At 44.2% G+C, this 27,641-nt stretch overlaps 2 protein-coding genes and 1 long non-coding RNA gene across 17 annotated transcripts in view; 1 reads left to right on the top strand and 2 right to left on the bottom strand.

Moving 5' to 3' along the window:
- Positions 1-8,878, bottom strand: part of ATXN10 (ataxin 10) — a 97,781-nt gene extending 88,903 nt beyond the window's left edge. For all 10 annotated transcript variants that reach the window (XR_005558037.1, XR_005558038.1, XR_005558039.1 and 7 more), the window contains exons 1-3: positions 8,600-8,878; positions 4,520-4,711; positions 1,963-2,045 (exon numbers count right to left, since the gene is read on the bottom strand). Coding sequence is in view for 7 of the 10 variants with exons in the window: in XM_039354603.1 (XP_039210537.1) it covers positions 1,963-2,045; positions 4,520-4,711; positions 8,600-8,742 (418 nt within the window). In the remaining 3 variants the exon portion in view is untranslated. The remainder of the gene's footprint in view (positions 1-1,962; positions 2,046-4,519; positions 4,712-8,599) is intronic.
- Positions 8,845-16,099, top strand: LOC120313087. 2 transcript variants are annotated; one of them, XR_005558043.1, is made up of 3 exons: positions 8,845-8,974; positions 9,540-9,685; positions 10,464-16,099. It is a non-coding gene; the product is annotated as an uncharacterized LOC120313087 (long non-coding RNA). The 2 variants fall into 2 exon arrangements; XR_005558042.1 differs by having other exon boundaries at positions 9,540-9,649.
- FBLN1 (fibulin 1) overlaps positions 15,752-27,641 on the bottom strand; it is a 41,774-nt gene continuing 29,884 nt past the window's right edge. For 4 of the 5 annotated variants that reach the window (XM_039354598.1, XM_039354597.1, XM_039354595.1 and 1 more), the window contains exons 15-17: positions 21,643-21,785; positions 21,048-21,179; positions 15,752-16,783 (exon numbers count right to left, since the gene is read on the bottom strand). In XM_039354598.1, coding sequence (XP_039210532.1) covers positions 16,644-16,783; positions 21,048-21,179; positions 21,643-21,785 — 415 coding nt within the window. In that variant the 3' untranslated portion in view covers positions 15,752-16,643. Of the gene's footprint in view, positions 16,784-21,047; positions 21,180-21,642; positions 21,786-25,526; positions 25,968-27,641 lie in introns of those variants that run through there. The other variant, XM_039354596.1, reaches the window with a different exon arrangement.

A 27,641-nucleotide genomic window follows, 5' to 3' on the forward strand; every position in this document is an offset into this window, starting at 1 on the left:
ATGAATATTTTAATAATATTATCTTGACAATATATCAGCTCTGATCATAGTTGTAAAAAACTGGCACCAATTCCTTTGAAGTAGAAAAGAACAAAAGCGAAAGCTGGAAGTAAATTCAGGGCTATCCATTTTAAGTAACTAAGAAAAAAATTGATGCAGGTTACATTACAGTTACTCTGCTGGTTATTTTTGTCTACTACAATGACAATAATGTAATCTTCATCAGTTTTTTCTTAGGTACTTAAAAAGGTTTTGCCCTGAATTTAAGACTAATAAGCTGCACTATTTAAAGGGAACTTCCAATTTAAAAATAATAAATGTAGAAATCTAAATTTAGAAAAACTGGCCGTTAAATATTATATATCTTGAAGAATTTAGCAGAATCAATTAGCATTTCTTCTCAATTAAATATTGATCGGTATAATATCACAGGAGATATTTTTTTCAGATATTTTTTGTAGAGAAGGAAAAAAATAGATTATTCTTAATACCCCCCAGCTCTCCTTAGGGTTCCTCTCTCCAGACAATGAAATGTGCATTTTTTTTATAATGCACGGCCGGGGTGGGCATGGCGTCACATGGCGCATCCAGCCCCTGGGCCGCCAGTTTGACACCCCTGCTCTAAAACCTTTAAAACCTGCACAAGGTGAGACAATAAATTCTAGTCCCGCCTTAGCCATGAAAGCCAGCTGGGTGACTTTGGGGCCGGTTGCCCTCTCTCTCTCTCTCAGCCAAACCCACTTCACAAGAGTTGTTGTTGTGGGGAAAATCGGAGAAATGAAAAGGAATAATTTACAGAATAACAGAGTTGGAAGGGACCTTGTAGGTCATCTAGTCCAACCTCCTGTTCAAGCAGGAGACCTTTTATACCATTCTAGACAAGTGGCTCCCCAGTCGGTATCATGTACTTGCTGTCTTGAGTTACTTATAAAGTAATAAAGGTGAGATTTAAACAAATCTAAAAAAAGCTTCAGTTCCTGGGTGAAGAGAAACCATTCAGGCTGATGGTTAACTGGATTGGTAGCATCTGACCTGAACACGGGCAGAATCTCAGTCTTAGGTCACTTGTGCGAAGGGCAACTGTCTACGTTCAAGAAAAGAGACGGCTGCTTTAAAGCGCTCCTGACATTTTAAATTGTGTAGTTACAAAAACCGTAATTTCTATAAAATCACAGGATTAAAAGGTAAGAATGAGAGACCTTTAACCAGGAAAGTTCTCCAACCTCTACCTTCACAGCACCCCAACCTCCAAGCGCTCCAAGTTACCATGGGGGGGGGCAATTTTAGCCCCCATTGATAAGTTACTAATGTAAGATAAAAGTGGGAGGCCTCAGGCAGGCTAACTGCTCCCATCGCCCTTCTCGGCTCTTCCTATAAATAACCTTTGAAAGCATCCCTGCCCTCTCCCGCAACACCGCAGCATCCCTAGATGGCCTCCCGGGGAGTCTCCAAAAGAAGGGGAGCTGGACTGGACCCTCCAGCCCCTCAGACATTCCTCAGCCCCGATTCAGCCTCCGATCTTTTGGCAGGGCCGGGCAGAACAAGGTGTGCCGTGCCCTCTGCCAGTGAGGAAGCCCCTGGCATCCCCACAGCACGGCTCCTAACCAAGAAACATCCCAGTCAGCATTCCCATAATAGGTCCCTATACATACACACAAGTGCAGAGATCCTTTTCAGAACAGGTAGATAACAAGCCATAGTGTTTAAATCTACCATTAATAAAGTTCCATAAAGAATGTAATACAGTGTAAGATGGTAATATGGTAGTTTTTAATGGGAAGAACATCACCCGGGCTGCCAAGAAATGTTTTTGTAAAATGAAGCTGGGAGGTATTTTTTCACGCCATCTCCACAACAAAATTAACATTGTGAGTGCTTTCAGAAAGGCACAACAGCTTTTAGCTGAGAAGTTCTGGGAGATGATTTGTAAGATTGTAGTAGCAGCAGTTGCCCAATGCTTACCTATCAAGAGTGATTCCAGATCATTTTCTAATTTCTGTAGCAACTGAATCACATGGATAGATGCATCAATCAGACCCAAGCTCCTATTATTAAAAACAAAAAAGGCCCATTTACAAGTGAAGAAATCAACATTAGATGCAACGCTATTATATCGACACAATATAAAACTCCACAAAACATGATTATACACAATAAACAGAAAACACAGAGCAAAGCAATCCTTTAGCATTAGCATCAAAATGTTGGCAGAAAAAATGGGATTAAAGAAAATGAGGGATTGGCTGAATGAGCCTCAATCACCTTCTCAACAAACCTATTAAATCTTACGCTAATGGCCCGTGTTCTGTGACCATCCTGGGAGCTTCCTGGCTCAGGTGGGTTTGCCAGCATCCAGGATTGAGGAGGTCTCTTTAGCGTAGCGGGAGGGCAAATTAGTGCTGAACGTCTACCTGCTGGAGTCTTAAAATTCACCCAGGCAGCTGCACAGAGAACCAGTTTAACTCTCTGGATGGTCTTTTAGGGCAGGCCCAGACAGACAAAGTTGCAATAGTCCAGCCTTGAGCCGACAAGGACACAAATGACTAGCAGCAACACTTTCTAACCAAGGGATGCAACCGGCGTACGAAACGTAATTGCCCCAAAGCTGAACTGGCTGTGTGGCCTCTTCCCTCTGTTCCAGCAGGAACGACGGGACCAAGAGAACCACCAGATTGCAAAGCCAGCTCCGAATATGGGAACGTGACCCATCCAGAGGAAGAGAGGAGCCATTTCTGGCTGCTGAAGGCCTCCGAACCCAAAGACACTCTTTGTTTGGCTAGGGTTCAGCCTGAGGCTGTTCCTCTCCATCCAGATCCTAAGCAGAGTTCCAGACGCTCCGGCCATTTCATCCTTGACCAACGGCCAGGTTCATTCAGCACTATGAAAATGAACATTGCTATGAGAGGTACAATTCACAGTACCGGAAAAAAATAGGCTACTTTGATACTTCAGACTCTCTTAGTGATTGAAGTACTATTAAAATGAAAGAGCTTTCACCAGCTGAACCAAGAACAATGTTGTCCAGAAAATGGAGAACGTCTGAAATCGGCAACCACCAAACATGCAGTTCCCAACTTTGGCCTGTTTCAGATTACTGATGAATCAAGACAAATTATAGTTATCACCACACATCAATCAAATTCTTCTCCTAGCTCATTCCCCGTGTTTTCAGTAAGGCCAGAGCTTGTATGTGTTGGAATATCTAGACATAACTCACCTCTCTCTAAAACCACAATTCTCATTCAATTTAAAAAAAATGTAAGATTTGCAGCTATTACTTGGAATTAATTTCATCCATACTAGGGGAGATTTATTTTTTATTTTGTAAGTCTCATACTACAGTATATACACTTTGCATAGACATTGTTCTTCTTGAGATTAAGAGACTAAAGATATTACCCTTGTGTGTTTAGACACACCTAAATGAAAGTAAAAAACAAGCAGTGCCCAAATGCTGCTTATTCACTCCGGCTAATAATAATTAAGTCCAAAACACCTGGAGGGCACCAACTTGCCTACCTATTTTATTTACTGAATTACTATTAACTTGACAACATAATTACTATATCAAGCTAAAATATGATTTTTTTTTTATTTTTTTCCTTAAAAAGAAAATTACAGTTTTACAGTTTGGATTGCGGTAGAAGAAATATGTGCATTGCAGACTCTATAAACCGCTTAGAGAGGGCTATAAAGCAGTGTATAAGTCTAAGTGCTGTTGCTATTGTATGGAGCAGTACTTCTCAACCTTAACCTGGCTGGGGAATTCTAGGAATTGTAGTCCACACATTTTAAAATTAAGGTTGAGAAACACTGGTATATATTCTAGTTCAACAACATGTACAGTTAGAAGATAAATGTGTGCTGTATCTGTGCACATTCAACAAGACCTAATGGAAAAATAGTAGCAAATGAACGGAGCCCTAAAACTAGAAATTTTAGGTTAATATGTAATTTCTGCTAGGTTTCAACAACTGAACGTAATCAAATCATCTTGTTAATCATTATCATGATCTGCCTTTGGGAGATAACAGCTCAGGCTCATGTAGCAGGCTCTTCTAATAATTTTCAGTACTAATTATTTGGTGGTTCATACTATGAACAGTGCCCTGAACTTGCATCTCTGAATAGTTCTACTGTACAACATACTCAGGCAGCATAAGGGAAGAAAAGAACTGCCAAACACCCAAAGGAAAAAACAGACTGCAAAATAAAGTCTAAAGTATCTTTGAACAGAATCAAACAAATACAATATTATGCCTTGGTCAGCTAGCCTGACCTATGAATTCATTCACTCACAAGGTTTCATTCTGATGCCAGAGACAAATCATCTCCTATTAATATGCTGAGAGTGGACAAAAGATAAAGTGAATTAACAAAGAAAGAGATGGATTTCAAAGAGAGCAAGTTTCCAAGTTAAATCCGATAAAAACTCAGAAATATGAACAAATGACTGAATGTAAGCATTCAAACAAAGCTATGCATGTATAGGCCCCACGCACAGGAGCCAGAACTATACCTCATAACATTTTGGTTATTTGCACACTGCACGCAAGCATTCCGAAGGCATCGAAAACATTCAGACAGCAGTTGCAACTGTGAATCTAGGTGTGCCAATGTACTGGCATCCTGGCATGTCGCTTCAATTTCATGTGAAACTTTTTTCAAAATTTGCAGGAGATCTTGGAACAAACTTTCAGTCGCTGTTTCCCTGAAATGAAAAACAAACACAAAGTGAAGGAACGGTATTATCAATGTAAACCTGTATAACAAATTTGCAAAAGCCTCTTTTTAAAAAACAAAAATTGCTTATTTTGAGGGAAAGAAAGGAGAGGGAAGAAAGAAATTTAGACATCTAGCAAATGAAACTTTTTCTGGGGAGGTTAATATTTCTATTCCAGTATCCAGAAATTCAAGCAAATTCACAAATCTCTGCTTACGGGACAAGATTTTAAAATTAGATTTAAATCTACCTTCCTCTTATCTACCAGAAACAGAGATCTACTGTACAGTGCTCTTCAATCAGCTCTGACCACACCTAGAATCACTTTGTACAACTGGGACAAATGTATCAGGCTTGCTGGCTCTCAGAAAGCCATCCTATACTAATCTCCTGATGCAGAACGAAAACTTAATTGTGAATAGTTTTTCCATCAGCCTTCATTTCAGAGTCCCATCTTTATAGAATCCAGCTGAGCCATGCCTACTAGATCCCTAGTTCCAAAAGCTGTCCAACCTGGCTTCTCCTAATCCCAGCAGCATCCTCCAAATTTATTGTAATAAAATAAAATTGTTGAACATTATGACAGAAGGATGACTGCTAGGTTCTATAGGAATCTAGAGTGTTAGCACCAATTTGTACACTGTCATTTAATTTAGGATTTGCATGGTGGATACCAAAAACCAAGAACACCAAGAAAGACACTAGAATGACAACAAACTCTGAAGACAGTTTATTAAGAAATTACTCACAGCACCAGCTGGTCCATCCTTAATCTGAGCCAAAATGGCAAGGAGTTTTCAGAATCTGATTCACAAAGGGGTTGCTTTCATTGGGAAAGTTTTACAGCCCTGTTACCTCTCTTTTCCCCTTAACCCTCAGGGATGCTTAGCTTAGACATCAGCAAACGAGGATTAGATATTAATGGTGATTATATGTATGGCAGGCACTGGGCACTTGCTAGAACAGAAGAGGAAATAATTATCTGGTTGAGATAAGAGCATAAAGTTTGTTATCTCACAATTTGCAAGAGTAAATAGAAAGAGCAAACTTATCTAAGGAGTCTCTCGTCCAATGTTAAGTGAAAAGTACAGATCAGTCACATGACAGAATGGAGCGCCAGAAGATTATGATGAGGCCAGGTGACCCAAATTTCATTAGTTGTTCCGGGGTTTTTCAAAGAGCGTAATCTTTGGATCCAAATGGGTTCACTCAACCTATTTTTACTGGCTTTACGGTATAACATTTCCCAGTAACTCTAAGTGGAGCAGCTCTGCCCTGTTTGGATTCAGGGCACAACTGGGGGATTCTCCACAATCACAGCTCCTGCTGGAAAAGAAGGTGGCAGCCGTGGCTTTTGTCCTGTATGCAAATTGCCCCGTTCCAGGAGGCCCTGCTCATGGACAATCAAGATTTAATACAGGTGGTCCTCGATTTACAACATTTGACCATTTGAAATTACAATGACACTGAAAAAAGTGCACAAATGCAGCAGCATTTAAGTACAGCTAGTCCTCATTTAGCTACTGCAATCAGGACTGGCAACTTGTTCGTTAATCAAAGTGCTTGCTAAGTGAAACTGAGGCCAGGCTTATTTTGATCTTACTTCAGGTTTGCTTTGCTTTATAGACCTGCAAAGGCCATAAATAGGAGGATTGGCCACAGTTACATCAGACATAACTGCAAACAGTGACAGTACGAGGCAGCCACTAAACAAGAACTGCCTCTGCATCAGAGCATTCCTCATCGCTCTCACTTGATTCCATGAGCTGCATTGGCCTCCACAGGCCACTCAATGTGCTGCTGTCGCCTACAAAGCCCTCCAGTGGCATCAGGAACAGATAATTTGCACGACCGCTTCCTCCAACGAGGTCCCTTCGCTGAAACTGTCGGCCATCCCAACTTGACTAGCTAGCAAAGAAAGGCTCTCTGGACCACGGCTACAAAGAGGATACTGTACTAAGCCAATTGGTTACAGCGTAGCAAAGCCAAATCTTGCCCAAAGCACCTGGTTCACTTTTCCCTTTCTCCCCCCTCCCCCCCCGTTATCTTTTGCAGTCCAATTAGATTCAAACAAATGGCTTTGGTAACAATCCCTGGCTTGGTGGGCAAGTTGGTGTTGCATTTCTTATGTGACCTTGGAACTGCCCATGGCCCAGATGGCAGGATGAGCAGTTTTGATTCCCCTGAAGCCAGCTAGCCCTCCCTTTATCTCACCCCACAACTCCTTCCCTCCTGCTTCTTAGGGCAGACTGGCATGTAGCGAAGCCTAACTGGCGCAGCAAGGCAGTCCTGACAAAAACGATGCCCCCTTATGGGACCCTGGGGGTAGGGCTTCTTGCTGGCAGCCTGTTTTCTGGAAAGGAATCGCGATGAAAAATGTCTGAAATGGTATCAAGTCTCCTGCTCGAGCAAGGGGTTGGACTAGAGGACCGCCAAGGTCCCTTCCAACTCTACAGGTAGTCCTCGACTTACAACAGTTTGTTTAATGACCGTTTGAAGTTACAGTTGCACTGGAAAGAGTGAGCCATGACTGTTTTTCACACAACCGTTAACAGAGTCCCCATGGTCACATGATCAAAATTTGGATGCTTGGCAACTGACTCATATTTGTGACGGCCGCATCCCAGAGTCATGTGATCATCTTTGGTGACCTTCTGACAAGCAAAGTCAATGGGGGAAGCCAGATTCACTTAACAACCAGGTTACTGACTTAACTGCTGGGATTCGCTTAACAACTGTGGCAAGAAAGGTCATAAAAAGGGGCAAAACTCAATAAATGTCTCACTTAGCAACAGAAATTTTGGGCTCAATTGTGGTCATAAGTCGAGGACTGCCTGTATTATTCTATGTTCTGTGAAAAGTGGTCTGCCAGAAAAAAGGCTTGCAAGAAATAGCTGGAGGCTCGACTTGTTTATCTCAGAGAAATTTAGAGTAGGGAAAACATGAGGAGTGTCTGAAGAAAGGGCATCAGGTAGAAAACGCGGCAGGAGACGGAACAAATGTGCCTATTTGATGTACTAGTTAACCAGGAGACCACAAGTTGTAAGCCTCTCTTAGGTATGGAAGCTGACCGGTGACTTAGGGCCAGTCACAACTCTCACGGGGTTCTTGTTTGGGGGAAAAATAGGAGGCAGCGTTCAAATCAGTGTCCTTCAACCCTGACAATTTTAAAACGTAATTTACAGAATAACAGAGTTGGAAAGGCCCTCGTAGGTCATCTAGGCCAACCCCCTGCTCAAGCAGGAGACCTTATACCATTCCAGACAAGTGGCTGTCCAGTCTAGTGACGGAGCCCCCACCCACCCACCCCCAACTTCTGGAGGCAAAGCCCTGTCCAGCTGGTTAACTGTTCCTGCTGTTAGGAAGTTCCTCCTCCATTGCAGGTCGCTTCTCTCCTTGACCGGCTTCCATCCGTTGTTCCTCGCCTGGACGGCCTTCGGGTGCTTTGGAAAACAGGCTGTCCCTTTCCTCTCTATGGCAACACCGCCCTCACGTCCACGCAGACGTGGGACAGGAAATCCACGTGGATGTGTGGATTTCAGCAGCCAGGCTGGCTAGCTAGGGAACCTCGGCGGTGGAAGTCCACACGCCTTACTTGTTGAGCTGGAAGAAGACTGGGCTAGATGGCCTCGGAGACCCTTTCCGCCACGAGCCCTTAATTCCACTGCCGCGCCTGGTCCACGGGCGGCCTTCGAGGCAGGCGCTGCCTCGGGGACGGGGGGGGGGAAACATCACCCGGTCCAGCAGTCACACCCGAGCTCTTCCCCGCCTCAGCGAACCAACGCGACCGACCCTCCCTCCCTCCCTCCCTCCCTCTCCAGTCGCCGACACGCGTGCGCGCCTCCCCACGTGACTCTCCGCCGACGCCGTCCTCACCTTACTGCCGCGTCCCGGAAGAGTCTCGTAGCTCGCCTCAGCGTGGCCAGCCCGTCCGGCAGCGTCGCCGGCTCCAAGGCGCATTCTGCAAGGCGCCTCAGCTCCGCCGCCAGGCCGGGCGAGATTTCTCCGCCCGCCGCCATAGCGAAGGGAACGGAACGTGCGTCGTAACGTCCGGAGTTGCGTGCTCGGGTCAGAGGTCACGAGGATTCATTTGACAAGCCGGGCGCCGCTTTCCCTTTCATTCTCATCACGGCCGTCCCTCCGCGCATGCGGAGAGAGTCGTGACGTCACGCGTGCCGTGGCGTAACCTCGTCAGTTGCAAGTCTGACCCCCTGCAAGTATCTTGGGATTCCTTGCAGACTTTGTTACCAGGTGAGATAGAAATGAAATTGCCAGTTCGCGCACTTTTGCACAGCCGCTTAGTATCACGTTGTCATTTTTACAATGATTTTGTGTATTCTATACCACTGAAAGTTTATGAAACATACAATAACAATATGCAATAAAAAGCAATGGGCTCTGAAATAATATGGAAAAGGCACCCCAAAAAATCAAAAGTCAAAAAAATAATGATGGCAGACCTGACTGTGCTGTAGTCTGTTTTTATACACGTGCACAAAACAGCGCTGCCCACAATTTTGCCTTCTAGGACCCAGCAGAGATGCCTGTTACTCCCACCAGGCTCCCTCCAGCTATTCCTTTTAAACACTCTTTACTGAAAGAACTGGGAAAGTCGACTCCCTGCAATTACCAGCTTCCAACAGCGTCCTTGTTCACGGGAATCCCCATGGGCACTCTTAGAAAATAAAAGCAGGTGGAGCAAGAAGCACCCTGCAAAAGGTGATCTGGAATGGCTGACAGCCACACGAAGAGATGATGGGGGAAGTCTCTCCTCCATGTGTCTTTTGCCAAACAGCTACTTTTTGTAATTGGCCAGGTCCGTCACTTTGCTCCCAGGATTCAGGCATGCCACGTTTTTTTATCTGATCTGGTGTTGGACGTCACCAAACAATTCCGGATGGACTAAAGGCCAATCAGATTTCTCCAGTAAGTTTCTCTCAAGACAGACTGTGCTTCTAGTGGGTAGGTGAACACATAAGTATGAATTTTTCTTGGTTTTTTTTTTCTACAAAACCCATTCGCTCCTGCCTTCTTTTGGAATGGGTTAATTCTCTGATTTGAAATCCAGGAAAGTTAAGAAGGTGCTGCCCAAGTAAATGCAAGTATGCATTGCCCTTGGTGCGAGAATAATAAACGTGACATAATTGTCACACAACAACAGGATATTTATTTCTTTAATGAACTATTGGGAAGATATGAAAGCCACATATTGTATACCTGCCTGTCTGTCTGCCATATAGCTTTTAAATTCACAGGAGAGCTGCCAAGAAATACATGTTAAATGTGTTAGAATAAGGGCAAGTCTTTATATATATACTTTTTCTATCCTTGAAAAAAGGCTGGAATTTACCAGCCTAACCCCATTTGTCCCTGCAGCTTGGCTGTCTCTAATATTTCTAGCTTTGAAAAGAATGTGTAGTTGTTTCGGATTATTTCAGTTTTCTTCAAAACAAAAATAAAATCCTGTCTACTGTTGTAAGAACTTTTAGATGGAGCACGGTTGTTAGAAATGCTAAACAAACAAGCAAGATTTCAATCAATCTGAAGCTAAATAAACAGACAAGTGCTACGATGACTTCAGGCAAAAGGAAATCTTCCATAATCAACACGAGAAATAGGGATTAGTATTGTGTGAACGATATGTAGGACAGTCATTCTTAAAGTTCAAGTTCTTGCGGTTCACCAAATTATAAATGAACAGGTATTTCATTTAATAATACATTTTTTTGTTTCTCATTAGATTGAATGCAGTTAATGAAATTCATGAATAAATGGAACTGGTTCCTTTGCAAGTATGCAGTATTTCTGCCTTCTTTAAAAAGCAATTTATCTTTATTGGTTAATTCCTTGAACTGAAAATAATAAACCACAACATCTCACTCACAAAGAGAAACAATTAAAAAAGTGATAGCAATGTCACAATATATATTATGTCCCCAGATTATGTCCCCCGCCCAAATTCAAAATGCTGTGATCTCAGGAACTCTGTCTGTGAACCAGGATCTACTAGAACACGTCGAACTCCATCAGCACAGCCATTGCCCGTTGCTGAAAACCAAACCAAGAGGGCTGCTCAAGCAAGCAAGAAAAGGTTCGGGTTCAAGGCTGAAGACAGGATGGTCCAGAAAACAGGACTCTATTGTAAATTTACTTCCTTGAGAGAAAATCGGTCCATTCATGTTGCTTAAAGGTTAATTACCCAAGGAAGAATCTGCTCTGAGAACTGCCAGCAACAAGCAAAGTGAGGCACCGGATTTTGGAGCTTTTGTTTGAGGAGGAGAAACCTCCTACCAGTAGCCATATAGTTTTCAAAAATGTCTTACTATTAGTTTTAGCCTTTCAGCTCTGTATCCAGTTTTGAATAGGTCTACTTGTCCAAAATTTTCCTTTTCCCACAAAGATGCCTCTTGAGAAGCTCTTCTCTAAACCACACTTGTATATCAAAGGCAGAAGGTCTCACTGATTGCTCTTCTGCTGTATTTCCCCTTTTGGTTGCTGGCCTTGTTTGAGATTTATTTTAGTATCCCTGTCTTTCTGCCTTTTTTAATTATTGTTTTGTTCAGGGCTGTTATTAGAAATTGGACTTTTAAATTTACACTGCAGTTCTTCACAATACATTTGGGAGTAACTATCCTCAGATATATGCCACTGAATTCAGAAGAAATTTTCTCTTGGTAGTAAAAGGAGGTTTACATTAATTTTTCTCCCGTTGAGTTCTATTGTTAGCCATCTTGGAAGTTTTATATAAAAAGAAGAATGTAGGTGACCTAGTTAATGATGCAAAGTCTGTAGCCACAAAAAGTAATTGTCCCGTTATTGTTGCATCTGGGGCTGATGACCACTGAATTGTTAATTATGATTTTGGATCAATTACTCTTGTTAAAGATGCAGGTGTTCTTCTGGACTACATCCCCAGTCCCAGTGAGACTCTTGGACCTCCTCAGGTTCACGCTGACTTTCCTGTCCTAATGGTGCATCCATCTCTACCCTTCTGCCATAGATTCAACGCAGCTGCCAATGAATTGAAGATGGGGAGAGCGCAAGGGCTTTCCAAGTTCAGTATCAAAAGGGGCGGAGCTTTGTTCATGTGGTCACACCTTGATGGTTTTTAGACTCTCCCCCCCCCCGGCTATTGGCTGGCCTACAGGGCTCAATTCTTGGCAACAAAAGCAGGTGAGAACAACAGCAATTGCGTTATCTGTCTGTCGGGTTTGACAAAGGACTTCCTTTCTGCCACATGATAGTCATGCACTTTACCATGTATAGCTCCTTGCTACGCTCTCTAGTACAGCCAATTTCCCACATCACCATCTTTGAGGGAAAAAAATCTAAATGGGAGAAAAATCAGTTCTTATATCAGATTCTACAGCAAGATGCTGTGCCCAGCAGTGTTTAAAACCAATGGAGTGGACCTCCAGCTGCAGGAAATCTGTGGAAATGTGATCCAGATAATTGGGTCACCTAAGAACGTCTGGGACTACGTGGCATCTCCTTCTAATTTCTCACTTAACAAAGCTCTCTTTGCAACAAGCTGCTATTTGGATCCATTTTCAATATTCAGAAAAGTTTTTATGAGGGAAATCGCAAACCAGGACACAAATGAAAAACTCTATTCTGTTGGCAAAGATGTTGTCCAAGCTGCACATTAGGAATAGCAAAGACAAGCTGTCCTGGGCTCCCTTAACTGCTGGCACTGAGAAATATTCGGAGTGGTCTACAGTTTCAAGTAAAATCTTGCTCACCTGCTGACCTTGACGAGCGAAGGATCTGTCACAGAGGTCCCCAGTTCCTCAGCCAGGGGCAGGAGGGGAGCAGCGTTGGTCCAAGAAGTGTGCCAGCTTTATACGTTTCTTAAATGATCATGTTATTTATCGGATTTCTCTCCCGCTTTTCTTATTAAGTCAAGGTGGCGAACATACATAACTCTCCTCCCTCTTTTTTTTCCACACAAAAACTCTGTGAGGTGGCTTGGGCTGACAGATACAGACTGGCCCACCTGTCCATTTCTGACTTAATTTATTGCTATAGGGGTAGCTCCTCAGTGACTCTGCACAGTTAGGACCGACTTTATCACTCGGATTCAAAGTTCCAACAGTTATCCCCCCCCCCAGCTTTGTGACCGAATTTCAGGTGCTCAGCAACACAGTTACTGTACATTTATGGCCATTTGCCTCAACCTGCAGTCACATGACCATAGGTTTTGCGAACCATTGGTTGACTTATCAAGTACGGTGTTTGCATAGCAACCACAGATTCACTTAACGGCCACTGCAAAAAAGTTATAAAGTCATTTAAAAAATCATTTTTCAAACATTACGGCTTACAACTATGATAGGAAGATCCATTATGTCAAGGAATACCCCTACTCTTCTTGGGGACTCACAGCAGGCAAGAGAGGGTCCCAGATGTAGATGGACGCTCATCAGGGAGAGAAGCAAGCTAGAACTAAGGAGAAATGTCCGGACAGTGAGAACAATCAACCAGCGGAATGGCTTGTCTCCAGAAGTGGTGGGTGCTCCATCAAGAAGAGACTGGACAATCACTTGTCTGAAATGGTACACAGGGTCTCCTGCTTTAGCAAGGGGTTGGACTAGAAGACCTTCAAGGTCTCTTCCAACTTTATTCAGCAGAAAAGGAGAATGGAGGAGAGGAAATAAAAGTCAGGAACATTCACCACAATCCTACATGTCCAGTTGGTCAGAAATGTCCAGAGATTGAGCCCCGCTTACAAGGAAGAGTCATTGTCAGATTAGCTCCTCTAAGGAAATCCATGCCGTCGTCGTTGCTAGGAGATCCCAGACATTTTCTTTCTCGGCCGCCCAGGGGCATCTGCAATGCCAAACCCTGGAAGACGGTGGGCACAGCATTGCAAGTGAAGCCCCCTCCCTTTCTAAATCTGAATGAACCCAGATACCTCGACACCTTTTTTAAAAAAAAAACTTTGTGGTAAAACACGTTAAAATAAATTACATTGGTTGAGCAGTAGCTAGAATGAAAATTGGGAAATGATTATTTTGTCAAACTCGGCCTGAGAAAGGCTCCCAGTTCTGCTATGTTCCACCAGCCGTTTCCGTCAGATTATAATCATCCCTTGGAGTCTGGCTCTGGCCCAGCAGGCTCTTCTGAAGGGGCCTTCCGTGGATTCCTGCCTTATTCTGCTCCTAATTAATTGATGTTCTTAACGTTCAGTTGATCTTGTTCCTTTCACTCATTTATAGGGAGAGAACAGCAAGATAACATAAAGTTGAATTGCATATAAATGTAGCTTTCTGTTGCTTGTTAATCTTCTCTTGTGGTTTCCGTCCCAAGAACAAACAAGTGCTCACCTAACTGTCTGGTTTACTCACAATCCCTCCAAACATCAGGTCGGTGTTTCTCAACCATCTGTCCCAAAGGGTACAGGGTTTCCTGCCTGAGCAGGGAGTTGGACTAGATGACCTCCAAGGTCCCTTCCAACTCTGCTATTCTCTTATGCTGATCTTGCTTTCCAGATGTACACCAGAAAGTAATATTTTAATCTGGTCTTCGTGCTCCTCCCAATGGAGTCCGAGCAAAGCCGACTTCATTTATTCTGACTTTACACTTTCAGCTAATTTAGTGAAATTTGAACACCCTCGTCCTGTACCTTGTAGAAACAAGAAACTGCTTTGGGTAGCTTAGCCCCCTCCAGAAAACAATCCTATGATAATCTGCCATTTCAACAAAAGTGTAATATGGGAAGAAAGGCAATGCTGTTTTTTTAAAGCACTGTTGAGTGTTTACTTTAAAATCAAATAATACCATTTGAAATTCCAAATAAAAAGGAAGTTTGGTATCTAAATTGCTCTACCCAAGCTCAAAAAATAGTAATATGAATTAATGATTGACCTGAGGTTTATTCATCTGTTTGCTCTGGTATTCATAAAAATGCACAGTTGCCTTAGCAACCAGTACATCATACAGATTTTCATCTATCCTTGATCTAAAGTGCACTCTCTTAAAGAAAGGCACACAGTTTCTCATGAGAACGCTTTCCCCCTTTCTCCCACCCTTGTTTGGAAAGGAAGAAGTAATGAATTGGCCATTCTTTAATGGGCCCATTTTGATTTTTTCTCGCCTCGGCAAACAGTCTCTGATGGAGAAATGTTGTGCAGTTGCTTTCTGAAAGACTCTAGCAGCACCGTCCTTCGCTTGATGTTCAGAATGTCGCTGAGTCTTCTGAAGCACATTGCCTGGACATCAGTGGACATGGAACTGAAATTGCAGTGTGAACTGGGGCCTTTGCCCGTGTTTATGGGGTAGGACTTGGGGTATGTGTTCATAGCCACCATCTTGACTTTTCTGATACACAAGGAGGCCTCTTGATTTAATCAACATCTCTTCTCACAGATGTATTTTACCTGTTTACAGCAAGAAAACGTTTGAGACACGAACTGCATTGACAAGGACAATAAGGCAGGACGCCTGAGGTTAAGCTCCATGCAATTGCCAGCACATCAATCAGCCCTATTCTGCTTTTGCCTATTCCTACAGCGACTAAATCCGTGTTTGTCAGCCTTGACAATTTTAAACTGTGTGGACGTCAACTCCCAGAATTCCATAGCTAGCAGGCTGTCTGAGGAATTCTGAGAGTTGAAGCCGATATAGCTTTTAGGGCCCCAACCTAACAGCAAAATTGACCCAGGCAGATTAAGAAATATCTGCAGTTCCCACATTCGCACTACTAGCCATTCATCTAAAATGACTCATTTTCCATTTGTGGAAGCTTTCTGCTTCTCTGTACTGACAAGAATCATTTGATTAAGTTGATCACCAGTGGATGCTTAAAGCCCCCAAAGAGATCTTTTACCTTTTTAATGTCAAAACGTATCACTGAATTAAAAAATTATGAGAAATTGTACTATGTATCTGGTGTCTCAATATCAAACTAATCATTCTTGTGGGACTCACATGTACAGCTGCCATATTTCACATATATTTTGCACAACAATAAATTTCTACTCTTAAAACTCAAACCTGCATTCATTAAATAGCTGGCAGAAGAAATAGTCAGGTAAGTTGTTTTATTGCAGAAAAGAAGGAAGTCATATATATGTGTGGGCTTCCAAAATGCTTTCAAAGCATTTTCCACACCTAAAATGTCAAGGAAGATTAATTTTTAAAGAGAAGCAAAGGAGTCCCTTATGTGAGCTGAAGACTCTGCGTCCTCTTTGAGAAGCAAACCTCCTGGGCGGGAATACTAATACCGTCAACAAGCCAGGGTTTTCTTGGAGACATACATGCGTTTTGTATTGCATGCTGAAGATCTCGGGCAATAGAGGACTCAGTTTTCCACCATACTCTTCCCTTGTTGTCCAGTGTCCCCTTAATGACATTTTCAGTTAAAAACAAAAAAAAGCACATAGGGACCTGAAATATTATTAAGCAATCCCTTGGACTTACTACTGTGGGTGACTGGAAGTAGGGGGTTCAATGCTGGTAGGAAGAAATCCTATGTGATGGAGTTAGTTCTGATTCCAGATGGCCAAGAGATTTTTAAAAAATTTCTACAATTTAAAAAAGAAATCATAGCCAGGTAAAAAGTTCAAGGAGGTGGAAACATCAAAGACAGCAAGATTCAGATCTGCAAAATACAGTCTCAAGCACTTAACAAAATAGCTGAGATTAAAACTCACCAAGAGGTTCAAGGCCACCAGACGCAAAATGTGGTCATACTGTATATACAACACAATGTAACTACCGTGAATTTACAGGTATTGATATCCTACTTCTATTTTAGATAGTTTGCTATTTGTCCTGCAACTAAGCTAGCAACCAGATACATCCTTGGAAAAGAAAGCTACCTGGTCCTTTTTCTCCACATCCTCCCCCAACCGTGAATACAGAGCTTTTGGACAATTTGTGGTAGAGTTCCGCTCTCTTCTCTTCATTAAATAGCCCATCAGAACCAATATTCTGAAACAAAGATGTGCACGTTGACAACATTACGATGTGAGACAACCCCTCCAACAACGTAGTTCATCTCCAACTTCAGGATGGCATGAAAAGGACCGATGATGGGTTTCACTTGTCGAACGACCCCTGTGAGTTGAGAAACAGCAACAATAATTAGCATCAACATTTTTAATCGCCGTGACACGATGGGCAATGCATCGGTTCCTTTGGCTAGACCGCTCTCAGCTCTCAGCGGTGCTGAGAAGCTGCTGTCCCACCCACCGGTCTTTGGTTTATGGAATGCCACAAGCTCCTTTCCATTTTCCACGTTGTTTGGGATCCCTGAAGGCCTTACTTCCCTCCTCTGTTACAAGGGAACATGGAAACCATGGCCAAGTCCCATGCTCAAAGCACAGGATTCTCTCAGTTGAGGCAGGATCCCATGTAGGGATCTGCCAAATCCTTGAGGGAAGAAAGCCGTGTTGTCCAAGGTAGCCAAAAATGCGACCTGGGCTGGGAGACCCTTGTCAGAGGGACACATTTTCCTGAAAGGCACCAGCTTTTGTGAGATGCTAGAGTTTGGTTAGGCAGTGTCACCTTATATTCTAACCATAGAAAAATGATGTCCGGAGTGGGGGCAGGGAGAAGGCATCCAGGAGGCATCCAGGCCATTGAAGTCCCATGCCAATATTTTCGGTTGCAGGAAGTCCTTACAGCCAACTACTCAGCGGATCCTTCGGAGTGGCGCAATGGATAGAACCTGCTGGGCTCCTTACGACCCAGCACCAAAGTTCCATCAGCTGCTAGATTCCCCCCGCATCACCTTCGGCGTCTCCTGTGGTCACGTGAAAACATTTTATGCTTTTGCCAAAAATCAGTGTTTACTTCTGGTTTTTGCCAAATCTGGCACTAAAGCAGTTGGTTAGCGTAACAACTGTGGAGTTCGCTTTATGCTGTGACATCCACTTTATGACAGCGATGTTTGCTTAATGCTTCTACGAAAAAGGTTATCAGATTGGGTTGATCACATGGGTGACCTGCTTTATGACTGTCATGATTTATGACTGTAATGGGCATGCTGCATCACGGCTGTGAATCAAGGACCACCTCCAGATCCTTTAAGCATGGGGGGCGTCTCTGGGAAAGGCCAAAAACTCAAGAGGGCAGCCACACCGGTGCAGTGGAGGCTCTACCTGTGTTTTATACATGCCACATAAAAACCCCAACAGGGCAGCTAAGACAAAACCAGAAAAGATTTAGTAGGGAGGTAGATTTTTAAAAGCCAGGAATGTGCTTGCTATTAACTTGGGGCAACTGTGTCAAAGTTTTGCTTTGCAGGAATTAGTGGCCTTGCCCGCGTACAGGTGGCATTAGAGAATTAGACAGAGCCAAGGGGAATAAGCCTTCTAATACCCCAGGCTTTAATAAAACCTTTTTGTACAGGCAGGAAACGAATTCTTCCCTGACAGCTGGTTAAAGAAAAATGGGGGGAGGGGAGGGGGGGGAGGGGAAGAAGCTGAATAGCCTTATAGTGGAAAGTCTGTTAAAAGGCTTAAAGAGAACAAGTGGAGGCTTTGCTGCTGTTTACCCTTCCGCCTAGATCAGCTGTGACACTTTGCAGGCGGGGATGCAAAAGCAGCCCTCTTTGCCTCCCTTAGTTTGTACACCAGGAGGCTTCGGTCAGCTCAGCTCTTGGTCCACCCATATCCCCTGATCGTAACTTCTAGGCGCCCAGAAACACGCCCAACCTTCGTCTCGGTCCACAGCTTCACCCCCGGCCCTGCTTTTGCAGCCTCCAGACCCCTCGATGCAGGACCCGAGCCTTCCCGTGGCTTCCGTGCATTTTGGAAGGCGGCCTGTGACGGACCAGCGGCATTTCTAAATTCACCCCTGGAAGAGAGGCCAGCCCCGGCCACCACCGACTGCCTCCTGCTGGCGAACACTTAAGGCAATAATTTTGGCCCTTTAAACCTCTTCAACTGGCCCACTGCAAGCGGGCGGCCCCTGGCTTCAGCTGCTGCACTTTGGGCGAAGCAGGGAAAGACTGCCTCCAATCTCTGGAGTTGGCCCTCAAGCCGCCCTTAAGGGCCTGCCTGAGAATTAAGAAAATAGTCTTTGGGTGTAAAAAAAAAAATCCACTCCAAAGAGCGATCAGAAAAGGATTTGAACTGCCTGCTTTTATACTAGAAGCTTTCTTTACTGCTTGCTTCTGTCTTTTATGGCTGACTTTTTGTTGTTAATTCTGATTCTGAATTGCTCCATTTAATGCAGCTCACACGTGTCATTTTGATATGCAGACAGACCCTTCCTATAGATGCACGCAGAGATGTTTCCAGAGGATGGTTTTCAAAAAAGGCAAGACTGTGGCCGTGACAGTGTGAACAAAGCTCAGCCTGGTTTCCATGTGCCTTGCGCGTAACGGCCCTACCCTGGCCAGCATCTTAATTATTTTGCCCATACCCAGGGGACATGCTGGGCCTGTGTCCGGAGCTGGACTCAAGTCTGCTGACCTGGTTCTATGTCTGCCCCATTTTTACAGAAGTGTTTTGTGTGTGTGTGTGTGTGTGTGTGTGTGTGTGTGTGTGTATTATAACTAATCAACCAAGAGCCATACTCCTGCGTGATTTGCAAGCAAAGGAAGTCACATTTGATAAAAAGTGACTTGATTTTCAAAAGTTTGAAGTGGAAAGTAAAGTTTAGCTGTCACATCAGTAGCATGGTATGTTCACCTTTCTTTTATAACCAATATGTACCAATCAGTGTTTCTCAACTTTAGCAATTTTAAGACGTGGGCATTTCAACTTCCAGTTTTCCCTGGCCAGCATCCTAGCTAGGAAATTCTGGAATGAAATCCATGCATCTTGAAGCATGTTGTCTGGGGATTTCTAAGAGATGAAGTCCATGTATCTTAAAGTCGTCAAGGTTGAGAAACACAGGTGCAACTGTCGCTAACTCTACAGGCTACAAAGAAGGCAAATTCAGCCTGTCATTGACGTGACATCCTGGAAATGTGGACAAGGGCAAGGGCACATTGTTAGAGAGGCCACAGGAAGATAGCAATGCACAGCTCACATAAAAACAGGGGCTATTATAAAGAAGCCCCTAAATTATGCAGCCTTCCTCCCTGCCTGCTTTATCATGACCACCCTTTTGGGTTGCATATATAGATATTGATTGGCATCCCCGATTTCATCATGTCTAGGTTAGCATCAGCATCCTTGCAGAAAATCATCTTGCAGGTCTTTAATGGCTGTTTTCCCAACAGCTCTTCTTGAGGACCCAAAGCTTAGAAGCCTGCATGAACATGTTTCCCCTTTGGCACCAAGGAATCGCTTCTGCTGGCGAAATTTTGAAATAAATTGGAATGAGCACAACCACAGTGCCACCTTCAGGCCAAGCTGTAGGACAGGTCCTAAAATTATGCATGGGTATGCATGGCTGTTTCCCTTGCCCAGCATTTCTCAACCTTAGCAACTCTTAAGATAGAAGGAGTTCAACTTCCAGAAGCCGTGCAGCCCAGGGAATTCTGGGAGCTGAAATAAGTACATCTTGGAATTGAGAAACACTGCATAGCCCATCACTCAGCATGTTTTATTTTTGTTTTAATTCTATAAGTAACTTCAAAATACGCTAGGACACCTAGATTCTGCACACTGCTGGTCCTACTCTCCAATCCAATGGCTGGAGGAGATCACTAATTATTCTTTTATTTCTCAGGTCAAAACATTGGCCGAACCCAGCAGCCCCTTCAGAGGGAGGATGCGGTGAAGAAGAAGCCAAATTCTCTTGAACTGTTTTTTCTCTTTCTTCTGCCTTTTCTCTATTTGTCTTGGAGCTCTAACGCTCAGCCTATATATCCCAAAGGTACTTTTTTTTTTCAAAAGGCACCTGACAACTGGACAACTGGAAAAACAAAGTCCAATTGCCTTTTGGGAAAAAAAAGCATCTTTGGGACCACCATGGCCTGGATGACTGAGGATTTCCATAGACCCTCAGCCTACATGCTCTTCTCGGGTGTTCGGAAGGGAAACACGGTATTTTGAGTCATGGATTCCAGTGTGGCAAATGCTAGTATTTTCAGAACATGTGCTGAGGAAGCTCTAGCATCCCCCTGAAACATCCCACCCATTGGTGAAAGAGAAAAGCAATGCCTTGTGCACCTTGCACGTTTTTCACCACTATCACCTTTCCTCTTACCAGCCCCAAGAATGAACTGGGAACCTTTCTGGGGTGAAGGGTGGAACTGGATGGATGGGTGGATGGATGGATGTAGGGATGGCTGGGTGGGTGGGTGGATGGATGGATGGTTGGATAGATGGATGGTTGGATGGGCAGGTGGATGCTGGAATACCAGCATCGAGACCCCTGGGTTCAATGGTAAGAGCTACAACACAAAAGAGGAATTTCTTACCCACAGTCATGCCATCTGCATAGCGCTTGATGATGTCAAAAGAATCCCGTAAATTTCCTTCAGTTATATCGAATATGATGTCAGCCTCATTGGTCGGGTATGCTGGCGTAATGGCACGAAGGAAAATAATCTCTGAGGAGACAGCAGCAATGAGACCGGTGTTAGCTATTTAACCAGTTGCCAATTGGCCCAGTTTAGTTAAGGACAGTAACAGCAGACCCAGGATGGACGTCGGTACTGCTTTTGCCTGGTGGAGGAGAAGAAACGGCGTTTTCTCCCCGACTAGAATATATTAGCCAACAAGGAGCCTAGTTCTGAACCTAATCAACAACCATGCCCAGGTAAGCTGAAGGAATTTTTCATGTATCGCTTTTCATCTCATTGATAGGATGGAGGTTCTCTGTAATATCATAGGACCTTCTCCATCTTGTGCCTCCTGGAGATCTTGGACTATAAAGGCTTCCAATCCTAACAAGTCTGCTCAACAGATTAGCTGGCTAGTAAGGAGTCCAAGATATCCAGAACCACTTCCAACATCATCACCCCGCAAAAGGTTCCTTGGGATAATTTTATGGAAAGGAAGGAATCTGATTACCTTCTGGTCTCGTAAATTCCCGGAAAGTGGGCAGAGAGATAACAGTGTGGGAAATCGTGTGAACAGGGTCTAAGACACAGTTAGCATCATTTGATCGACAGGATTTAATGCAGCGAATGGTATCTGTCTTCTCATGTCTGACTCTAATGGAAAAGGAAAGACATACGAATTAAGATCAGAAACAAATGTCCCAAGGTGTCCACAGAGCATTGTCTAAAAAGTCGAGAAAATGGTTGTGATGACGTGACCAGAGCTCCATCGCATCTCCAGGGTTACCACCTTCTGAGCACGTCTCTTGCAAACTATTTGTATGTCAGCAGTTGAAGAGTTGATCAGGAGGGAAGATAAGCTTTTGATCCCACCGTGTTAGCATTTTATGGAAATGTGTTGCAGGCCCTGGAGTCTGATCTAGCTATTTTGGAAATTCATGAAATGAATCCGATTTGGAAAGAGACTAGAGTACATCCAGCTACAATTGTTTCCAACAAGGCCAACGTATCCATAAGTATTTTGGAGATGCATTTAAAGTTTTTAATCACAGCAAAGTGATTATTTTTGATTCCTGTTTTTTACACATTTTTTTTTTTACGTTATCAAGTTGTTCTTGTTTAGCTACTGATGTTCATTGGGGGGAAATGCACCGCGTGGCCCCCTAATGTGATGGTTTTGTATCAGTTTCCCAGGGCCGACATCCACTCTGGTCTGGTGTGCAAATAGTCGCATACGATTGTGTCTTGGACTGAGGGCACAACTGGGGACAATTTGGGATACAACTTTTCAGCCTTGAACTATACTTTTCAGGTGCCTGATATGCTGGTTTCATCTCCTTTGCAGCAAACCAGAAAAGGGAATTTGGAGTGGGCAGAGAGAATAGCAGGAAGGCTTTGCTGTGTGCAGCTGAAAAGACTTCCAGCCTACATTTAATTTAAAAAAAAATCTATATAACATGCTAGAACAAATCTAATTTCATAATTAAGATGGTTCATAAACTATTCCATACTGATTAATTGAATAATCTGTTAGCTGGCTTATTTTCAAGCATGTCTTGCCAAAACCTGGAGCATTATTTAATGCTTTATCTATTTTATTTACTGTATATCTATAATCTTTTGTTCAAATGGGCATTTCTTTCAGACATCGGGCTAATTTGGGCCTTAGTCAATAACGTACAAACCAGAATACTTTTCCAAAAAGTCATTTCTCCACAATGGCTATTGATTTTCTGGCCTTTTGCAATTTGACCTCCCCTAAGTCTGGAGTGCACTCACTTTCACACAGTCCTTGATATTAAGTTCTATAAGCACAACAGTTCTGAAGAAATAAGCTTCATCTTGGCTTGTGTAGTTTTCTCTGTGTTGCCCTCTCAATATCCTCCCCCTTGGAGAAGAGAAAGACACGAGCCCAAAACGTTTTAGAGCTAGTTGCCCAAATGGTTTGAAGAACAGTCAGAATATTGAGATCTATGCTAGAATGTGCAATTGTTTCAATTGCTTCTTTTGAAGTTAATCAAATGTTTATGAAACTGATGCCCACTTTTCTTGCCTATTTTGAGCCCCACAAAGTAGATCCAAATCGGTAAGCAATTCCACAGGAAAAATTAAAGTCATTTTCATTGAAATTGTCTATAACAACCGTAGTCTCTTGAAAGTGGTAATTGTGTGGTGGAATGTAATCTGGATTCCCAGGAGAGACGGACTGCATTCCACAGGGCAAAGAGGCAGTAAAGTATGGAGCGTTTGGTTGGGAGAAAGAGAAGGCTCCTCCCTGGCAATTCCCAGAGTGTATCTACAGTGATGCAAATATTTCCTTTAGTTTGGCAAGATTTCTGTCTATAGGTGAGGGACAATAGAGGAAACTACTCAGAAGTAGCTCCATGTGTCTTTCTTGGTTCTTGGGCGGCCTGACAGGTTTTGGTGTACCTCCTCCATGTATCTACTCCAAGATACCAATAGACCCTATTTTCAGTATTTCTAATGGTCACTTGGATCTGTGCAGCCCACGTATAAATGCTTTTATGAATCTTCACTCAGGTGCAAGCAGGGCTGACTGCAAGTTTCTTCCAATTGGAACCACCCATTTGAGCAAGAGTTGGAAGGATCAACAATTAAATCCTCAGTCCCAGACCCAACAGCTGATCTTGGCTGATCTCCAAAGCCAGGCAGGATCGGTTTAGCTCTCAGATGATGAACCAAGGGAAAATCTGAAGACTGGGAAGGCCAGAAGTATTATGGAATACGGCAAGAGCAAGCCAACTCTTTCCGTCGTGCTAATGCCAGAATCCAAGTAGTAACAGCCTGAAACATACAGCCTCCGGGTCTCTGTTGACGTTCTTCAGCCACCGTGTGCTGATGAACTGGATTTGGAAAAAGTGCCATCTTGCTGCAGAGGCAATTTGTGGACCTTTAATCTCATTGATCCAAGCTTGACTCCTGGAAGTAACAAAAGGCTAAAGTCTAATCCAGTGTTTCTCAACCTTGGTAACTTTAAGATGCGTGGACTTCAACTCCCAGCATTCTCCAGCCAGCCGCTTTAAAGTTGTCGAGGTTGAGAAACACTAGTATTATCCCTGAAAAAGTTTGAGAAGAGTTCTTACCTGCAAGAGGTCATACTGGAGCTGCTGGGCAGTTTGATTTAATGAACACATACTATTTAGCAGGAATGGAATAACACAAAACTTCAGCCCAAAGCTTTGTCAGAATAGGACACAATGTAGTATTTTCGGGAAGGCATGTATTAATCTAGTAATCTGAGGTAACCTCCAAATTCTTAAGCATCTCCTTATTTCTGCATTAACAATTTGATCCCAGGAGAGATTTTAAAGAAGTAAAGATATTGGCTGAAATCCCACAACTGAAGTTGCAAAACTTTTGAGATACAAATTAAACAGGGTCAGGGTCAATCTTGATCTATCATCTTGATCTCCTATCCACCCACGTATTCCTGGACAATGAGATATCCAAGCTAGCAGAGTTCAAATTACGGAATTCCAATCAAATAATCATCTTAAAAATTATGTGCAAATTGTCTTTGGGCAAAACGTAATGTGGTTTATGATGGTTTTTATTTTAAAGTTACAATTTTATTTTGGTTTTTATTTATTGATCCCTTCCACGCAGCCATTTCGTAGGGCTGAGTGCATCCCAGCTTATTATTGCTTTTAATTATTTTATTAATCTGTGATTACAGGTAATCCTCCACTTGTGACCACAGTTGGGGCTTGAATTTCTGTTGCTAAGCAAGATGGATGTTAAGTGAGTTGTGTTCAATTTTATGACTTTCTCGACTGCCGTTAAGCGAATCATTGCCATTGTTAAGTGAATCTCACATAGTCATGAAGTGAATCCGGCTTCGGCCACTGACTTTGTGGGAAGCTGGCTGGGAAGGGCACAACTGGCAATCAACTGACCCCGGCAGGCGGCGGCCCTCACAAAACAGGTGCCAGTGGCCAAGGGTCCAAATTCCGATCACGTCCCAACTGTGGGGAGGGGGGCTTTGATGGCCATGTGTGCAAGGGGCTGGTCATGAGCCACTCCTTTCCAGGTGACCCTAACTTTGAACGGCTAAATGAATGGCTGTGGCTGGGGGGCTCCCCAGAAAGCACTCGGCCAGCCAACGGGGTCTGGGCCCTGCCAGGGGGCCCGCTCAGCAGCCGCCAGCGGAGAGACCAAAGCGGGAAAGCCGAACGCCTCTTCTTGGGCTGAGGCTGCCATCCTGGCCTTTTTGGACCCAGAGACCCGGCTGGTTGAAAGAGGCCTTGGTGGACTCGTACACAGAACTTCCCAAAGGGAGAAAGGAAGGCAAGTAACCGGCCACACGAAGGAGCATTAAAGGAAGAAAACACGGACCGGGCCGAATGAAACAAAAGGCAAAGGCGGCATGCAGGAGCGGAGAGCCATCTGAACTTTATTACAAGATGTTAAAAAAAAAAATAGCAACCGCCGAGGCCCAGGCCGAGTCAGCATGCGAGGGGTCAAAGTTGGGTGGTGACAAAGACCCACAGCCGGGCCAGGGAGGTGCTGACCCATCCGTGGCGGGACAGCTGCATCTGAATCTCCAGGAGGAGGTCTCGGGGTTCTGGGATGGACCGCTGCAAGGACACGACGCCCCTGTGGCCGTCCACCTTCCTCACTGCGAAAAAGCCCTCCTCGTTCCCGCTCAGGATGGCGAAGTGAAGGTGATCCCCAGAAACGACACTGGACGGGCCCATGCGGAAAATGTCAAGGGGGGCCTGGAGGCCGGTGGGGAAAGAGAGGTGGTAGGAAGTGATTCTCAAGGGCAGCTGCTGGCATTGCTTCCTGTCGGGGCAGGGCAGGCGCTCGCAACGGCTGCAAGACAAGGGGAGGAGGGGGAGAAGAAGGGGAGGGGTTAGCAACCCTTCGGTCGGTCAGCAGGAGAAAAGCTGCAGGGCCAAGGGGTGCTGGATTCCCACATCCCCCAGGCCTGCAGCGGAGCAGGCAGAAGCCCTGACCCATGCGCTTCATGCAGAAGGAGCTAGCTTCAAACTGCGGCTTAAGAGCAGCGCAACAAGCCATGCAGGCCACCAGGTCCCCAAGCCTCTGGCTAGTCTTGAAAATCCTCAAGCATGCTCAGTTCGTCTGGCCAGGGAAGCTAATTGGGGGCAGTGCTGGGCTGGGAGACGCCCAGAGCAGAAAGCTCAGCGGGCAAAAGATGCAAAAAATCCCACAGAAATTGAGGGCAAACAGCTTCCCTCTTGCAGCCAAGGAAAACCCCATCCATGCCTCCACAATGGCCATCGGAACGGAGCTCACTTCGAGGGATGCTTAGCCTTTAGGCCCAGCTTAGCTGGCTTTGGTGTGGCTAGTAAGTGAATAGGAGACCACCTGGAATGTAGACTTTGTCCTTTAGAACAGGGGTCCCCAACCTCCGGTCCATGGACCGGTATCAGGCCACGGCATGCCAACAACCAGTCCACACAAACAAGCGAAGCCCCATCCGTGGGATGCAAGCAGCACACAAAACCACGCACCCTCCGGTCCACGGAAAAACCTCTCTCCACGGAACGGTCCCTGGTGCCCAAAAGGTTGGGGGCCTCTGCTTTACAACCATGTTTCTCAGCCTCAAGAATTTTAAACTGGGTGGACTTCAACTTACTGGGTGGGAATTCTGGGAGTTGAAGTCCACCCAGTTTAAAGTTCTTGAGGTCAAGAAATTGCTCTGGGCGGTATCTCCTGGGGGATACTGTCTCAAGCCTATGTTCCAATTTTTCTTTTCTTCCGTCTGATGAAGAGAAACTAATTTGTGCTTTTCAGGTTTTGCCCTCTATTTTTGTCTCCAAATGCTCTTAGCTGCCTTTAGCACTTGTCAGACTAGAAAGAAGTTAAATTAGTTAAAAAAACAGAAAATCATGTAAGCTTGCATTTGCAGTCTACAATGGGAAAAGCATATACACTTGATTGTTTCAGGATAACGGTTTTCTTCTAAGGGCCCAGCTAGGTGGCCACACAGAGATCACCTTGGCTGATTTTGAAAAGTTGAGCAGAATTAGTTTCTTTCCTAGTATTTGGATGGGAGACCACATGGAAATCTCGGGATCATAAGCTATGTCTCCTGGGGTGGGAGTAAATCATTCTAGTTGGTTACAATAGTTGTATACACAAAAAGAGGTGGGGCTTAGATTGCACATTGCCACCATTTGTCTTTTTTGACCCCATCCCTGCAGACACTCTTTAAGATTCACCCTGCCTTTGGGGGACCTTTATTTATAATATGTAGAGACCTAACGGTTTTTCTGGCCCCCAAGGACACTTCTAGGATTCTCATGCTAATTTCTAACATACAAAAATTCAAACAGATGCTTTTTTGCAGCCCCCCCCCCCCGTCCCTCAAGTACAGGATATTAGAATCAAAGGGAAAATTTTAAAAAGAGCAAAAACTGCTCTTTTTGAAATACACGGCTGGACTCAGAGATGCTGGCGGCAGTCATCCATGTCCTGATCAGACGGTTTGATACTCTGCAATAGACATCAGAGCAGGATCAT

This window comes from Crotalus tigris, unplaced genomic scaffold, assembly GCF_016545835.1.
Source record: "Crotalus tigris isolate CLP2741 ecotype Arizona unplaced genomic scaffold, ASM1654583v1 scf7180000018563.1161478300:1536566, whole genome shotgun sequence".
Taxonomy (NCBI): domain Eukaryota; kingdom Metazoa; phylum Chordata; class Lepidosauria; order Squamata; family Viperidae; genus Crotalus; species Crotalus tigris.